Genomic DNA, 15,608 nt, shown 5'->3' on the forward strand with positions numbered 1-15,608 from the left:
GCTGTACACCTCGTGTTTTGCATTTGGAAAGCAGAGACCTTGGTCTGTGGCACAACCATCTCTTTCTTGTCTCAGATTCATTGCTGCTAACAGATAGTGAAAATTATATGGAAAGGTGGAAAAGATGCAATTAGGAACAGGGAATAATAACTCTACCAGCAGCAGTCTTTACCAGGACATGACCACAGTTCCTAACACACTGCAGAAAGGGAATGGCTGAAGGACAGAGTTTTCCAGTGACTATCACTGCTGGAAGTCCGGCAGAGCTAAACAATTATGAGGACTTGAGTATAAGGACTTATACTGGCTCACTGACATAAACAGACTTGCGAATGACCTCAAGATATATCCTTACTTTTTGTGTAGACAAACGCACAAGTTAGGTGGTTATGACTGTCCCACATGCTATATCCACACCAATTGGTTAAGATTCTGGTTGTGCATTTATGAAGCATCTGAAAATCCACAGAAAACTGAGAACACACGTAACATCTTACAGGAACACAGTTACTGAATAGTAACAGAAAGAATTATTCAGGTGTTTAAACTATTAGATGCCTGAATAATTTCAGATAACAGCATATCTGAGGCTTCCACATAGCAAGATGGCAAAGCAGATGACAGCAGATGACAAAGGACCTGCACAACAGTTGCATCATTCTCGAGCAGCAACAGGAGGCCAAACAGGATACCCTTGCCATCTAAAACGGCACCTCTTCACATACTTGAATTACTTCCTAATTGTGCATAAATAATAACAGAATACTGAATCCCGATCTCCTCAAAATCAGACCCTTTGGAAGGCTCTCCATATAAATTCAAAGCCAGAAAGCCTCACATCTGGTCTCAAAAATATGTACATGGGAAAGGAATAAAAAATAACATGGCTAAAATATTCAAAATGGACCTATAGTCTTGTATGTCCCAGCTTTTGCTGTCCAATTTTGTTATCTTTTCCTGTTCTTCTGTGGACACAATTTTAGAGCAGGCATAAGAGACTTACCAGATTCAAATATGAGTAAAATCACCCTTTCAGAAAGCGTAATAGTTAAATTGCAGCACATTTGTCGTTAGATTTTAACATTTGGGAAGCAATTAAAAAAAAAAAAACTCAATAAGATACTGATTAACATAACATAAACTACGATAATCTTTACGAAGTCCATGGAAACACAACAGAAAAGGAAAAATTATGATCATAAAGTTAGTATAATATTACTGATAAGATACACAGTAAAGTGTCCTTTGATCACACAGTCATGTGCGGTTTATGGTACATACCTTAGTTATCTATGAATAAAACATTGAGCAAGGACAGTCACTATGTTTTTAATTATAGTATAAATGTTGGAGTGCATTCAGCTGAGCCTTGATCAAAGATCGTTTAATGATACTAATTCCTTCGCATCCTCTTTTTAATTTTAATAGTACATTAACAAACCAGGTATCAACTTTCTGTATATGCTAAATGGAATTGTTCTTCTCATCGACTTGATCTGACTTCGAAAAATAAAAAGTGCAGCCTATGCTGACAAGAATAATTATACTTACAGAAAAATGTACTCAATACATAACCTTCTCCTCCACGTGAACTTCTGTTGGCAATTACATACATTAGCACAGTACTGAGGATCCTTTGCACAGAGGCACACACAGCTTGCATGTGATACTGTCTGTGTCTGACACTAATGAAAGTAGCAGTGACTAGTGACAGTTCTGCAGAAGACTACATGTGGGATGCATGTGCAGGACTGGAGTTTTTGCTGGTTAATAATTACATTCCTTTAGCTTAGCAAAGGTCAGGAACACCGGCAGTTTGTCAGTCAAAAAGCTGGGGCACACCCATTCAAAGTAATCTGGTGGTTCCCTCCTGTATGTGGTTCAAAGGACAGATCTTATTTCTGTGATTACGGCAACTTTACAGTAGTCTTCTCATTACAGAGTGGTTGAGAAGCTGAAGTGGAGAAAGCGGAGATGGAGGCACAAAGGAAGTGATGGTAAGGCAGTAGGAAAGGTTTGAATGCTTTTACACTGTGCAATTTTGACTCATGAAGCCTTAACTAAGAGCTTACGTAGCTGTAAAACTGGTTGAAAATTTAAACTGCTGTTCCAAAGTGGATCCACCCATTGCACTTAAAAATGTGAACTTATTCCATCATGTCGATATTACAACTATGATATTATTTTAACAGTTCTTGATTTAACTCCCCCACCACCAACTGTCCTTTCAGTTTCTTTCAAATTACTCCTCTTGCTTTCAAAATTAGAAATATATCTCTGTGTAGAGTAGAAATTAGTAGCATAGGACCATATAAACATGTATCATTTTGTTTCGCAATGTTGGTATTACAAGTTTGGTTTTAAATCTAGTGTCAAGATTCAAGACAGATCAAGTGAAGAGCTGACAGCTCTGTATATTGTCTCTTTTTACAAGTCTTCAGAGATTTTCTTATTATTTATTATTATCATTATTATTATTATCATCATCATCACTGAAAACCAATTAAACTTTTCTATCTGTTCTCAAGTATAGAAAGGCACGTTAGTACTGCCAATGACTTTTGGAATGAATTTATGATTAACAAATTACTGAATTATTTCACCGGGAGCGCAGCAATGTGCTGTGACCTTTTGGATCAGGTCACAGATCCAATGGAATGATCTCAATTTTATAGCTATGATGGTCACAACTCAGATAAGGCTTTCATGTATTTATCCTTCACATTTCAAAATTTTCATACAAGAATTTTGAAAAGGGAAGGTACAATAGACTCCAGTTCAATCTGTATTCAAACATTTCTTTAAAACTCAAACACAGGCACAAAAACAATGCTTTTTTGCTTCATCCCATATAGTAAATGTCCCTCTAAATTCATGATTTCCACATGAAATCTTAAGAGATCATCTGTTCCAGTGTTTCTCTAATTTTAACTGAAGGATACTAATTTTAACTGAAGGATTATGTATTGATCTACTTTTGCAACTTGCTATTTTTTACCAAGTAACAAAAGAGAGTAAATCTTGACTTTTTTTAATTACTTCTCTTTTTCCCCCCTCAATTTTGTTTGGTTGCATGTGGGCAAACATAAAATTCACAGAACACTTTGTGATGTCTTACTATTTCCACCAGTAGATAGATTATAGGTTGAAAAGTACTCATCCAGTCTATCCCATTGAACAAAACACCAGCATCAATTTTTCACAACATTGCAGTGGTTTAAGTATAACACTGCAGAAACAAAGAGAATTAAACCAGCCAAATACAGGACTTTATTAAGAATTGCCTTGTTACACAAACTATTCCAACACTTTGGCTCGCTCTATACAAAGACCCCAGAGCAGGCAGAGGTGGACCACCTCCTCCTTACTCACATTCCTTATTCATTGATTTGCCAATGATGTCAGTATCAACTCATTCTAAACACAGAAAGCTGGTTTCCACCTTGAAACTTGAGACTTAATAGCCCTTCTATTATTTTTATCCTCCAATTATAACTCTGAATATTCTTGTTATCCCTAAAAATACAATACTCTTTTTAATCTTGTTACATTCTTGGCCTTTGTGACTTGGCAGTGAGATCCACGGTCTAATTACAAGTTTTATACGTAGAAGTAATTACAGGTTGGGGTTTTTTTTATCAGTTTTGAATGTTACCTTTTAATTTTCCTTGATGCTCCTGTGCTGATGTTAGATGACAGAGAACATGGTCATCTAATCTACCGTACCTAGACAATTATTTTACTGCATCCCCTTTCTTAATCTTCTTGCTAAAGTGAAAAAGGCCTAATCTTTCAAAAGAGGGTTTTTTTCATATCCTCACTCATTCTCATTACCCTTCCTTGATCCTACTTTAGTTCTCCAATACATTTTTTGAAATAGGGAAAACAGCTGCTGAAGTTGTGTAATCTCTCTACTGAACACAATGTACCACCTGCATAACAGTGGAAGATGAGGTCCTGAGAACTCAGTTCTGTGGAGAGCCATGTTCTTTGAGTCATAAATATTAATGCTGCAGAGACTCTCCAGTCAGACTTCCCTTGACACAATGTCATGGTACCTAATGCAAATTCTGCATCAAATCCATAAGTGCTTTTTACACATGGGCATATCTTCTTATTTTAAATCCAGTTCCAATATGAGGTCTTCAATTAACAGAGGACTACATCCACAGTTATCCTCTTGTTACCCGCCTGTACTTTACTTCTACAGTTTGCTGTTTTCTTTCAGTTCCCAGGCTGGGAAACTCTTCATGTGCGAGACTTAAAGAGCTGTCAAATACCAGGTGGGGAAAAAAAAAAAAAAAAAAAATTGTAGCTACTTTTAGACCGTGATGGTAAGAGGCTACCTCTTAACCTTGACCAAATAAACAAAATAGATTGAGCTATTAAAGCTTCATGTTTTAAGACACCGGTCCTAGACCTTTTATACTCCTTGAAAGCCTTTCCAGTTTTTCAACCTTCTTTTAACAGTACCCCAGTATTGGTCTCGCTAATGCTCAAAAGGGTTACATTCTTTGCCTACTCTTAAATTAATACTCCCCTGATAAAAGGTCAGTGTTCACCCCCTCAGCTTACAAGTGTCTTCACCAGACAGGTGGTTATTTCTACAAGTGTCTGATAGCCCTGTCCATTCTTACCACAGTCCTCCAGAATTCCCTCAGCAGTTTGAGTGATAAAAGAGAAAGAATGTACCATACCTGGAAATGTAAGGTCTATTACTGATGGAGCTGTCGACATCTTTCTCTAATTACTCATAATTCGAACAATGTTTTCTTTAAATATAAAGAAATAAAGAGAGGTTGTGGCTTCAGAAGACACACTGGTCAAAAGGAAAGCAGTGAAGTTGCTGAAAAAGTGCCCTAACAACCCGTCTGCAAGACCTGGCAGAGTCAGACATATCTGTTATCCATCCTAATTTGCAAGTAAACAGGCAGGTACGGCAGGGGCCTGCCTTAGCGGCACAGTGAATATATATATATGACTGAGCTCAATAACAAAAAGGAAGCATATGGAAGGTGGAAGTGGGGACACGAGGAGGAATACAGCAGCATTGCCCAGGCATGCAGGGATGGAATTGGAGGGCCAATGCTTGCATGCAGATAAAATTGATGAAGGATGTCAAGGGTAACAACATTTTTGCAGCAAAATGGGAGACTGAGTAAAATCTAGGCCTGCTGCTGAATACAGCAGGTGACCCTGCGACGCAGCACACAGGTACTCAATGTCTTCTGTCTCAATTTCTACTGGCAAGGTCTGCTCTCAGCCTCAGAGAGCTCCATGTCAAGTAGCAAAGAACAAGTTAGGGTCTATTTAAACAAGCTGGAAATGTAATACAAGTCCATGGGATTGGACAGGATACTTCTGAGAGTACTAAGACTGCCAGGAAATGTCATTGGAAGGGCACTCTCTGTCCCTTGTGAAAGGTCACAGGGATCAGAGGAGGCTTCTGACAACTATAAAAATGTTATGCCTGCCTCAGAAAATTGCAAGAAGGAGGATCTGGGTGATGACAGGCTGACCAACCTTCTCTCAGTTGCCTGGAAAATTATGGAGCAAGTACTCATGGAAACCATTTCCATTCACACAATGACAAGAATGTTATTGAGAACAGCCAACTTGAATTTCCCAAGGGCAAACTGTGTTTAGTCACTCTGATTACCTTCTAGAACTATATTACAGGCTCTCTGGGTGAGGTTAGAGTAGTAGGTGTTGTTCTCCTTGTCTTTTAGCAAGGCCTTTGGTACAGTCTCCTAGTGTCCTTGCAGCCAAACTGGGGAGATATAGGTGGCCTCCAAGGTGGGTTAAAAACTGACCAGATCAATGACCTCAAAGGGTAGCTAATAACTGTTTGAAGTCCAATTAGCAGGTGATTCCAAGGGGTGTTCCCTGGGATCACTACAAGGGCTGATATTATTTAACGTTTTCATCCATGATCTGCACGATGAGACCCTTAGGAAATACAGTGACACCAAATCAAGGGGGGCTGTTGGTATACTGGAGGGTATAGCTGCCATTCAGGGATACCTCAACAAGCTGAATGAGTGTGCGTATAACAGATACATCTGTTTTGAAGTTCCAAAAAGATAAATACAAGGTCCTGCATCTGGGACAGGATATACTTAAGGAGGAGTGCAGGCTGGGACTAACAGTGCTACAAGAGAGGACCCAATGGACCACAAATTGAACAAAGTCAGCAGTGTGTCGTTGCAGTAATGAAGACTAACCACATCTTGGATTGCATTAGCAAGACCATAGCCAGCAGGTCAAGGGACATGATTATTGTCCTCTGTTCAGCACATACAAAGCCACATCTGGAGCACTGTGTTCAGTTTGTTCTCTCACCAAATAAAAGAGACTGAAGAGAGTCAAGTGAAGGGTCATTAAGATGACTAGGAGCTTTGACATACAAGGAGGCTGAGAGACCCGAGAATACCAATATTCTTATCACCTTTAATGGACTATTACTTCTAGAGCATTCTTGGCAGCATTCCTTATGGTCACATCATGCAAACAGATGCATTTTGGTAGTCCCATCCAGGAGACCTACAATGGCTATAGGCATATATTAGAGCACATTAATGCCACTAGCGCAGTACCTGATGATGTGCCACAGCGAACTTTGAACTGAGTTCCATACAGACATTAAAAGGTAGCCTGAAGGTGGTACTGTCTCTGTGCTGCAAGCAGAAACTCCCATGGATGTTCCGTATTTCCGTGCCTGCCAAACTCACGTCTGCTCAGGGACCGTTGCACAGAAAAATGATTTGTACATCAAAGAACAAACTGACATCCTACCCATGAATGATTTTCCATTTATAGTTGCAAAGCCACTGCTAAAGAGGCCAAAACTAGTTTATAAAATATTTCTGCAGCTATAATTGTTTAGGACCACTGAACTGCATGTTCCAAGCCAGATCAAAAGGAGCACCACAAACCCATGAAAGGCTTATGTGTAAAGACAGGGTAAATTTCATGTCTGGGATCCATCTGCAATTCTGTCAAACCAAGAGTCCTTGTAGCTGTACACAAATTAAATGTCTGTCTGCCAAAATTAAGCGAACGAAGAACAAATACCCCCTTATCACTTTTTTACAGGAACTACCTTGTTTTCTTTAATGTTAAATATAAAATGCCCTTCCTTTTACACTGTTGTGAAAATACAAATCAGATTGGGAGTTATACCAATACCAGACATTGATCGTGGTCTTTTTTAGATTACCATTTTGCTTCAAACATAGATGTGTAAAGGTATGCTATACTCTTTTGACTCAAAGTATTACAGCTGATACAGCTGAAGAAGACGTAGCTTAAATTCAACAGGATTTTGAGGAAATTCTGTATTATTTTCTCGAACAGGTTCAAGACAAGTATATCACTGATTTACCATAGATTGACAAACACAAAGATGGATTTAAGAAATTGCAAATGCAGTTGGAATGAAAAGGCCTGATGTTTTTACTTTTGTGGACTAGTGATATGTGCATGATTTTTCGTACTTAGCCATGTGAAAAAACAGGAATTAATAACTACTTGTTCTGTTAATTCCCTAAATAATTAGCACTTATGCATACTAACACTGAATGCCAGTTTTCTCTCTTTAAAAATATTTGCTATTTCAATAACCAAAGGTCTCATTTTGGAAGTGAGAAACACTTCCTCTCCAGTTAAAACAATACTCATAACAAGCCACTGACAAGGATTATAGCAAAAGGCAGATACAGCTGAATTCTTTAAAATAAACCTGGAACATGTATCGTGAGATCATGAAATTTTCCTACGGTTTGTACTTGTTTACATTTAAGCAGCAATAAACGTAAGTATAGCATGCATGTTCCATTATCTGGAGAAACTTGCTAAAAACTTATTTTATGTGATTAGAGATAGCCAAAAGAAAGGATAGCTAACACACACAAAAAAAAGCTTTCTTATTACTTTAGCTGATAAATCCAAAGCATTAGCTTTAAGAAAAAAAAATCCGTAAACATGAAACCTCCTGAATTCTTCAGCTGCTCAAGAAACCGAATCGTTTAGTTTGGTTTCTCTGCAAATACCACGGTCTGTACGAGAGGCAGTAACTTTTATAGCCCAACTGATCTAGCTTCAAAAAACACATTCTGGGACATGAAGGGTTGAAACTGCGCCTGAAAACTTGACCTTTACATCAGCTGGTCTAATCTAATAAAAGATATTACCTCTCCCTAGAAGCCCTTGCTTTGTTTATGGGCATGACTGCCTGAGATTACAGCACTACTATTATCAGACAATGCCAACTGCAAGGCTCTCCCAGTGCCCAGGGTGGGAAGGACTGCCAGCTCTTCAAGTGTTTGTCCAAAAATACCCTCATGTTAGGGATCCCCGTGCAGTACAGATATCTCCAGCTCCACTATTTTCGACAGAGATACGAGACACTCCCATTAGCCACCTAGGACTGCAGTGGCATAAAAGGGGTGCCAGCGCCCGGGATGCGGAGGTGCTGACCGCTTCAGTCATCTGCAAACGTCGTGGTGTTCCCCGGTTGAGCTTCAGCCTTGTGCATCTGCACGCCATTTCTCCACGTACACGCATCTGGGTAGCAGTCTAAGTAGCTGCTGGAACAGTTATTACAATATTGTCACCCACCCAGCACAGCACTAATTCATTTCTAGATCAGCGGCCCACAGCTTTTGCTGGACAGACACTCAGCACGATCCCCTGAACGCCCTCGGGCCTTCCTCGCCCCCGGGACTCTCCGAGCTGTCTCGGTCTCCCCTCAGGGGAGGCCGGGGCCGGGGGCCTCACGGCGGCAGAGCCCCAAGAGCCGTTAACGGCCTCTCCAGGACCGCTCCAGGCGCGGCGGGCGAAGCCTCCTGGAGCAGGCCCACGGAAAGCCGCTGTAAGCGCCTCGTCGCAAGAGGACACTCAACGGCGGCCGCCAGGGCGGCCGGGGAGGGGGAGGCCACCCCCCGCCCGCCGGCCCGCGCCCCGCCGCCGCCGCGCCCCCATTCCTGTTGATGCAGCGCCCCCTGCGGGGCGGGGCGCGGCGGGCGGCCGAGGCGCCGTGGACCCCAGCAGCGGCAGGGCCGGGGACGTGGAACAGCTTCGTGCCCTTTCCCGGCGTGGCGCCTGAGCGGGGCGGGGGAGGGGAGGGAAGCCCTCAGCTCCTCGGAGGCACGCCGCCGGGGCACCGGCGCCCGCCGTCGCGGCGCGCATCGGCCCCGCGGGGCTTCCGCACAGGGGAGCTGACTGACAGAGGCAGGCGCGGAAGGCAGGCGCCCGGCGTCCCCCCGCGCTGGCACGCCGCCGGGCTGCGCCGAGGCGAGGCGGGCAGCGGCAGGGAGAAGGAGAAACCGCCGGGGGGGGGGGCACGCCACGCGTTACTCCGGCGAGCACCGACTTTCTGAACAAGCGGGCTTCGGCGCGCCGCGCCGGGGGCTGCCTGCACCGCAGGTCCGCCGGAGCCGCGGCCCGGCGTGCCTAGGCGATGGCGGCGCCCCGCCCCCGCGCGGCCCCAGACGCAGCGCCTCGCTCGCTCGCTCGCTCGCCCGGCCGGCGCGGAGCGGAGCGGAGCGGCCCGACCTTCCCGCAGCCGCGGGGCGGGGCCAGGGCCGGTCCCGGAGCGCCGCGGCATTCCCGCCCTGCCGCCTGGCCCCGCTCCGCCGCATGCAAATGAGGCCCCTCCTCATTGGCCGCACCGGTAGCCCTTTGAAAAGGCGCCCCTCGATTGGCCGCACGGAAATGTTAACGCAAATAGAGAATCTCCCTCCCCCCCCCTTTTTTTTTCCGCCGCTAATGTGTAATGCGTGCCTCAGACAGTTTGTAACTCTGCGCGCCGGTTACTACAAATAAGTAGTTCCCAGCCCCCCGCCCTCCCCCGGCCCGCCCGCGGGATGGAGCGGGGCGGGAGGCTGCAGTCGCGGCCGCCGAACCGCGGGCGCCCCGGCGCGGAGGGGAGGGGGCCGCTGGGGCGGCGGGGAGAGGTGTTTCCCCCTCCCCCGCGGAGGGATATCCTCGGCGCGCTCGCCGCGCTCTGCCTGCACCAAAATATTGGGAGTTAAGAGGCGGCTCGGCGGCGCCGCCGGCTCAGAAGCGCGCGGGCAGGCACGGCGGCGGCGCGGTCCTGCGCCCGCCACGGCTCCACTGCGGCGCCCAGCCCGCTCCCCGCCGCGGCGGCCCCCGCAGGGGCGGGTTTCACGCGCGGCCCCGCAGCCCCCGGACCCCGCTGCCTCCGCGAACGGCTCCGGTTCTGCCTGCGCGCCCCGGCGCCCTGAGCGGCTCTCGCCGGTTAGAAGAGGGAGAGCGGGAGCGGCGCCCTCGCCCACTGCCTTTCGCCCGAGGACTTGGTGCGACTGCCGCGTGGATCTGTGCCGGCGGGGACCCCCGAGGACTCCGTCGGTGCCCGCTGCCGGCCGAGGAAGGAGCCGCGGAGAAGGTCTCGGCGGCCCGCCGCCCTCAGCCGGCTCCGGAGAGAGGAGAGCCGCGCCGCGCCGCCGAGCGCTCAGCCGGGAGGACGCCGGCGGTGCCACCGCGGGGGACCCGCCGTCCCCCCCCCTCGGAAGATGTTGCTCTCCAAGTTCGGCTCGCTGGCTCACATCTGCAGCCCCACCAGCATGGACCACTTGCCGGTGAAGATCCTCCAGCCAGGTACGGCGGGCCGGCGCCGGGGCTGGGGTGTCCCCCTGCGAGCGCGGCGCAGCGCAGCCCAGCGCGCCGGGCGGGGCGCGGGCCGGCCCCGGGCTGCCCCGGGGGGCGCGGGGACGGCGCCTCGCAGCCCCCGAAACTTCGGGGTGCGCTTTTTTCCTTTTTTTTTTTTTAAATTGAAGAAGGCAATTTATTTAAAAAAAAAAAAAGCCTTGGGCAGAATTAGGGCAGCGCACACAATACGCGTCCACCGGGCAGAGCATTTTGGGGCTTTTTTTTATTGTCATTTTTCTGATTTTTTTTTTTTTTTTTTTTTATTTCTGGCGAAGCGCAGCGGGGCTGCGGACACTAACGCGCTGTGTTTCCCTCTCGTTTCCCCAGTGAAAGTGGAGAAGGAGCCGTTCGATAAAGTCTACCAGGTGGGCTCCGTGCTCGGCAGCGGGGGCTTCGGCACCGTCTACGCGGGGAGCCGGATCGCCGACGGCTTGCCGGTGAGGCGCGGGGTGGCCGCACAGCGGTTCCCGGGCGGGGGCGGCGGGCGGGAGGCTGCGGGCGCGGCGCGGCCCGGCCCTCCGCGGCGGGGCGCAGGCTGTGCCCGCCCCGCCGCTCACGGCGCCTCCTTTCCTCCCCGCTCCGCAGGTCGCCGTGAAGCATGTGGTGAAGGAGAGGGTGACCGAGTGGGGCACGATTGTAAGTACCCGGGGCGGGAGGGCGCTCCGCGGGTGCCGGGCGGCCGCGGGGCTGCGCCGCGGCGGGGCTATTGTGTGGGCGGCGGGGCCCGCCCCGCTGGCGCGGCCTCTGCGTCGGGGGGGAATTTGGCGGGGGTTCGCCGCCGCAGCGCCGCGCCCGCCCCTCGGACTGCGGCAGCGGCGGAGGGGGCCCGCGGCCGCGCCCTCTTCCCCGCCCTCCCTTCTCCGCCCGCCCGCCCTCCCCTCCCCTCCCCGCGGGGGCGCCCCGGGCCGCGCCGCCCCCCCGCTGACCCGCGCCCCCCTCTCTGCCCAGAGCGGCGTCATGGTGCCCCTGGAGATCGTTCTCCTGAAGAAGGTGGGCTCCGGCTTCAGAGGGGTCATCAAGCTGCTGGACTGGTACGAGCGGCCCGACGGCTACCTGATCATTATGGAGCGGCCCGAGCTGGTGAAGGACCTCTTCGACTTCATCACGGAGAAGGGCGCCCTGGACGAGGAGACGGCCCGCGGGTTCTTCCGGCAGGTGCTGGAGGCGGTGCGCCACTGCTACGGCTGCGGCGTGGTGCACCGGGACATCAAGGACGAGAACCTGCTGGTTGACCTCAGGACAGGCGAGCTGAAGCTGATCGACTTCGGCTCGGGGGCCCTCCTCAAGGACACGGTCTATACCGATTTCGACGGTACGTGCCCTCCCCGCGCCCGGGGCAGCCCGGCTGCGCTGCGTTTGGCCGGAGCCCCGTGCCCCTCCCGGGGTGATTCCCTCCCTGTGGCTGCCGCTTATCCCGTTTCTGGCGCCCGGCAGTAGCGAGTGGTGCCTCTGACGCAGGGGGTCATATCAGGTCTATCGGTAATGGAAACCTTTGGACCCGAAGCAGCTTAGGGGTGTTCAGTTGCGTAGGAAAGAAGCGATTCCAGGCAGTGACGCAGCAGTTTATATTTCCCTGTCTTGGAAAAAGCGTTTTTTTTTTTCCTAGAGGGCGATCTGTTTACATGGAGGCTTCGCCAGTGTCGGATGTTTCCATGTGCGGATATGCAGTTTTTATACGCCGTGCTTTTTTTAACTTGAAGCGGTAGCTTCCCCCCACTCCGCCTTTCCGCCGATGTCCTGGAAATCCCGCATTGCAGATTTTAAAGCGATGGGGATAAATATGCTCCCTCAAAATGACTCGATTGCTTCGGGGCCGGGCTCGGCGCTTTAGGGATGGGAAAGGCGAAAATCGCCCTGCGTGCGACAGAAGGGAGTGTTTCCCCGTCCCTTGAGTGTGACTGATGTAACGGGGGACTCTTTCCCCCCCCCGCCCCCAGCTGCCGCACTCACATCTGTTTGTTGTGAAACCCGAAGCCCCGCTGCACGTGACCCTCGGCATCACGAATTCCCGGTTTTGTTTGGTATCCAAGGAGCCCGCGGGCGCCCGGGGGGCGGCTTGGGAAAAGCTGCCGCAGAGAAGCGCGGGGGGGGGGGGGGGGGGGGGGGGGGCTTAAAAACGTAGAAAATGTAAGCAGCCCTATTTTGTTTATTGCCTTGCGGAATTGGATAAAGCAGATTAGCCCGGTGTAATACGGGTAGACCTGAGTTTCACCTTCTCGCAGCCCTCTCGCCTCCTCCCCGCCAGCCCCCTTTGTCCTTTTGTGTCTATTTTTGGTGTGATGCTGCAGACGCCACGTGGTCAGTGAAAGGGAGCTTGCCTCAGTAAACAGTCAGCTGATGGGGCTGTGTTATTCCTTGCCACAAAACAGCACAACCGGATGGGCCAAGTCTGTTGATGGTGTAATCCCACAGATGACCTGAAATTACACCGTTAATGGTTTTGGCCCATGAGAAATTTTTTTTTTTTTACTCCTAAATGACAAGTTTATGAATTTATTTTATCCCTACTAGAGGGAGCTGAACAATGGGGAAACACTCTAAACCTTGACTTTTTTTTTTCTCCCCCCTCTCCCTCCCCCTTTTAGGAACGAGAGTATACAGCCCTCCAGAGTGGATCAGATACCACAGATACCATGGGAGGTCAGCAACAGTATGGTCTCTGGGAGTACTGCTGTATGATATGGTTTGCGGAGACATCCCTTTTGAGCAAGATGAAGAAATCTTGAGGGGACGGTTATACTTCAGGAGAAGAATTTCCCCTGGTGAGTTGTATAGGGGTCAAGTGAGGGCTGCTGCTTTTCTTTTTTTTTTTTTTTTTTTTAATAGTCCTGCACATTTGAGCTTGTACTGGTAGATTTTTTTTTTTTTTAATTCAGGTTTGTCTTTTTACTTTCCTAGTCTAAAATTGCCTTTTTTGTTTGTTGCAGAATGTCAACAGCTCATCAAATGGTGCCTTTCACTGAGGCCTTCAGACAGACCAACACTTGAGCAAATTTTTGACCATCAATGGATGCACAAATCTGAAGTAGTGAAGTCTGAAGACTGTGACATAAGGCTACGGACCCTTGATACTGATGTATCTAGCACAAGCTCAAGTAATGAGAGTCTGTGAATTACTAAGGACCTCGCACTGGGAGGGGAGCTACAAGCAGAAAGACCACAGTGCTGCTGCCAATACGTAGGAGGGGCTAGAAAAATGCATTCATTATTCTGTAGTTGAATCTTTGTCTGAGGGACTTGATTTTATTTTCCCCCTTTGCTGGTTTCTGCTTTGGAATGAGAGATTTCCTTTGGAAACGCTGATGTTTGGGAGTTGCAGGCCAGTACTTAGTCAAAGACTGACCTTATTAAGAAAGCAGTGACCTCTTGAATACATGGTAAACTTTTTTGCTCTCATAGAGCCTGGACTAGATTTTATTTGCTTTTGAGTGCCTTTTTGAAAGCTGCTTCAGTGGGACTTTCTTTTTTGAGCTGTGTATGTCCAAAGAAGATCCAGTTCATTATAGGAATTTGCTCCCTTTAGACTCAGTGCTGGAGGAAGCAGCTCCTATGATGCATTGGAGAACATGTTCGGTGATTGAATGAAGTAGTCCCATCCACTGGTGATGGAATACTTGAACACAGACATTTCACTCCTGCCCCCCAGCCCTTTCCAAATCCAACCCACCTCTGCTGCTCAAAATATTTCCTATAGCCTGCACAGAAATATGAACAGGTATATCAGCTTTTTTATCAGAAACGTTTATTCATGTTTCCTTTTATCATCTCTACCATTGGGCATGAGAAGCCCCTTTCTCAACTCCCCCTGGCCTTTTGTCACCCTGCGAGTCTTAAAGTATGTATGGGCATGTTGAATGCACAATCAATGCAATATTCAAGGACTTTACTTTTTTTTCCATACCTGTATAATGTGTTTATGTAAACTTGGTTTTTCCCATGTACTATACAGTTATTTATTGTTTGGAGTTTAGAAGACCTCCCACAGGTTTCGGCTGTGGCTATTTATTTGGTTAATTTATTTGGTTAGAGTTATTCAACACTGTGCTTTCCCCTCCTTCTCCCCATGGGAATTCTAGTGGTTTGCCCATGGCACTTTTTTTCTGCATTCCTGTCAACTTTTGTTTAAAAAAAAAAAGGGAAAAAAAAAAAAAAAAGAATTTTCTGACCTTATCAGTTTTTGTTGGAAGATGGAAAATTGTTGTACAAAGTCTAATTTAAGGGAAATAGAATGACTTTTTAAAGTTAGTCAGTATGCCTTTTGTCTGGTATAATTGTACCAGAAATGTAAAGTAATGCTGTTTGGAAGGGTTTTAAATTATTGACATTGTACAGTCTCCGTGCATTGGCTCTGGAAGGTAGAGTGGCAGAGTCATAAACCTTAATTTATTTTAATAGCTGTGTTTCTGTGATCTGGTTGCATTTATGCAGCTTGGATTTGGATTTTTTTTCTTCTGTTTAACAGTGTGAAATGTATGGAGATCATATTTTTTATACAGGTATTTCAATTAAACTTTTTTTGTATATAACAGTTCTGTGTTTGTGTGCTCACTGTTACCTTTACTGTTATTCTTGATGACAGCAGGGGAACATGTGTTCTGTTACCTTCTCTGGCTTGGAAAGGCCTACAGCAGCTGACTTGGAGTTAACGTGTCTATGCCATTAAGCAGTGACCATTTTGGAAGAATTAAGCAATCCCTCATCTTGACTGTATCTACTTCTTGATCACTGTATTTGATGTTGAACTGGAGAAGGTGTACAATATAACAGCACTAATGGCCTATATAGAGGGGAATTCGCCAGTAGTTGTGGGGTTTTTAACTCTGTAAACACTGAATAACTGAAATACCACTGTACTCATTGTCCTTAAGTATAACAAGGAAGGATTTTTGTAGTCACTGGTGGTTACTGTTTTCACAGTTGACATGTTTACGTTCCAT

At 47.5% G+C, this 15,608-nt stretch overlaps 1 protein-coding gene across 1 annotated transcript; it reads left to right on the forward strand.

The window, feature by feature from the left end:
- The first annotated feature begins 9,993 nt into the window (after positions 1–9,993).
- On the forward strand, positions 9,994–15,162 carry PIM3 (Pim-3 proto-oncogene, serine/threonine kinase). Its single transcript, XM_082308685.1, has 6 exons — positions 9,994–10,620; positions 10,999–11,108; positions 11,257–11,307; positions 11,620–11,983; positions 13,257–13,433; positions 13,599–15,162. Exons 1-6 carry the CDS (start codon positions 10,536–10,538, stop codon positions 13,781–13,783), a joined length of 972 nt encoding a protein of 323 aa, XP_082164811.1. The 5' UTR covers positions 9,994–10,535; the 3' UTR covers positions 13,784–15,162.
- The last annotated feature ends 446 nt before the right edge of the window (positions 15,163–15,608 follow it).

This window comes from Platalea leucorodia, assembly GCF_965183815.1.
Source record: "Platalea leucorodia genome assembly, chromosome: 4".
Taxonomy (NCBI): domain Eukaryota; kingdom Metazoa; phylum Chordata; class Aves; order Pelecaniformes; family Threskiornithidae; genus Platalea; species Platalea leucorodia.